The 1,181-nt window shown below is 76.0% G+C and overlaps 1 protein-coding gene across 1 annotated transcript in view; it reads right to left on the bottom strand.

Annotated features, from left to right (window-relative positions):
• UBE2K (ubiquitin-conjugating enzyme E2K) overlaps window positions 1-476 on the bottom strand; it is a 42,275-nt gene extending 41,799 nt beyond the window's left edge. The window contains exon 1 of the mRNA XM_010574449.1: window positions 322-476. Within this exon, the coding sequence (XP_010572751.1) occupies window positions 322-384 (63 nt within the window). The 5' untranslated portion in view covers window positions 385-476. The remainder of the gene's footprint in view (window positions 1-321) is intronic.
• Window positions 477-1,181: the final 705 nt, after the last annotated feature.

Here is a 1,181-nt window from a genome sequence, read left to right as displayed (position 1 = left end):
GCCCCGCTCCCCTCCTCGTACCGCCGGCGGCTCCCGCTGCCCGCTGGGGGAGGGGCTCCGCGGCCCCCCTCCTCCCCCCCCCCCCCCGGCCGCTGGCCGGGCCCCCCCCCCCCGGGAATCGCCATTCCCCTCCCCGAGGCCGTGGGACGGGCCCACCCCCAGCGTGGGGAGGTGGGGCCGAGGGGGAAGCGGGGTCCCCGCGCAGGCCGGCGGGGCGCCCGCACCTTCCCCTGCTGCCCACACTCTCACACACACACACCACACACACGGGGAAGGGTGGCGGCGGCACGCAGGGGGAGGGGGGGGGGGGGGGGCGCTAACCTCCTCGCTCTTCAGCACCTCCTTGAACTCCCGCTTGATCCTCTGCACCGCGATGTTAGCCATCTCTGCAGCGAGCACCCACTCGCCGCTGCCTCCGAGCCGGGCCCAGCGAGCTCCGCCGCCGCTCTCGCTGGATAACTCCCGGCCCCACCAAAATGGCGCCCGCGCCGAGCATGCGCGCTAGGGCAGCCGGTTCTGCTGCCGCCGCCGCCGCCGCTCAGGAGGGGCCGCCGTGTGCGCGGAGCGGAGCGGGCATCGGGGCTCCCCGACGGTGGGGGTCGAGTGCCGGCCGGCGGCGGGGGCGGCGGCATGCGCTATCGGCCTCCGCTATGGGTCTCCTCCTCGCCGCTGCCCCCGAGGGAAGGATGCCGCCGCCGCCTTCTGAGGAGGCGCGGCGATTTCGTCCCGCTCGCCGCCCGCCCCGGCAGACACCTGCCTGCCGCCGCTCGCCGTGTCATGGGCCGGGCGGGTTCCCGGCGGCGCCGGGCGAGAGCGTGAGGAGAAAAGTCTGCGGGCAGAGCCCTGCCGCCGCCCCGCGCCGCTGGCGGGCCCCGGGGCAGCGTTAAGGCGGTTGTGTTGTCACGGCTCCCGCCGCCGGCGGCGCGGCCCTCCCGGCCTCCCCTGCCCGGCCCGGCCTTGTGCCCGCAGCGCGCAGCAGGGGGGAGCCCTGAGGCAGCGGGCCGGGGAAGGGGGTTGAAGGAGTGCCCTCGGGAGGGCTGGGCCGGGGGTCGGTCCGAGGTAGCAGGGGGGAAGTCCGAGGTGTCCCCGAGGAAACAGCTGGCGCAAGGAGCAGCCGACACGTCTTCTGGTGGAGTCCCCGAGCAAAAATAACCGGGGAGGCGGGGGTTCACATGCCTTGA

This window comes from Haliaeetus leucocephalus, unplaced genomic scaffold (genome assembly GCF_000737465.1).
Source record: "Haliaeetus leucocephalus isolate CR32 unplaced genomic scaffold, Haliaeetus_leucocephalus-4.0 Scaffold439, whole genome shotgun sequence".
In the NCBI taxonomy this organism is placed as follows: domain Eukaryota; kingdom Metazoa; phylum Chordata; class Aves; order Accipitriformes; family Accipitridae; genus Haliaeetus; species Haliaeetus leucocephalus.
Note: the sequence above shows the minus strand (reverse complement) of the source record. Positions and strands in the feature narration are given on the sequence as shown.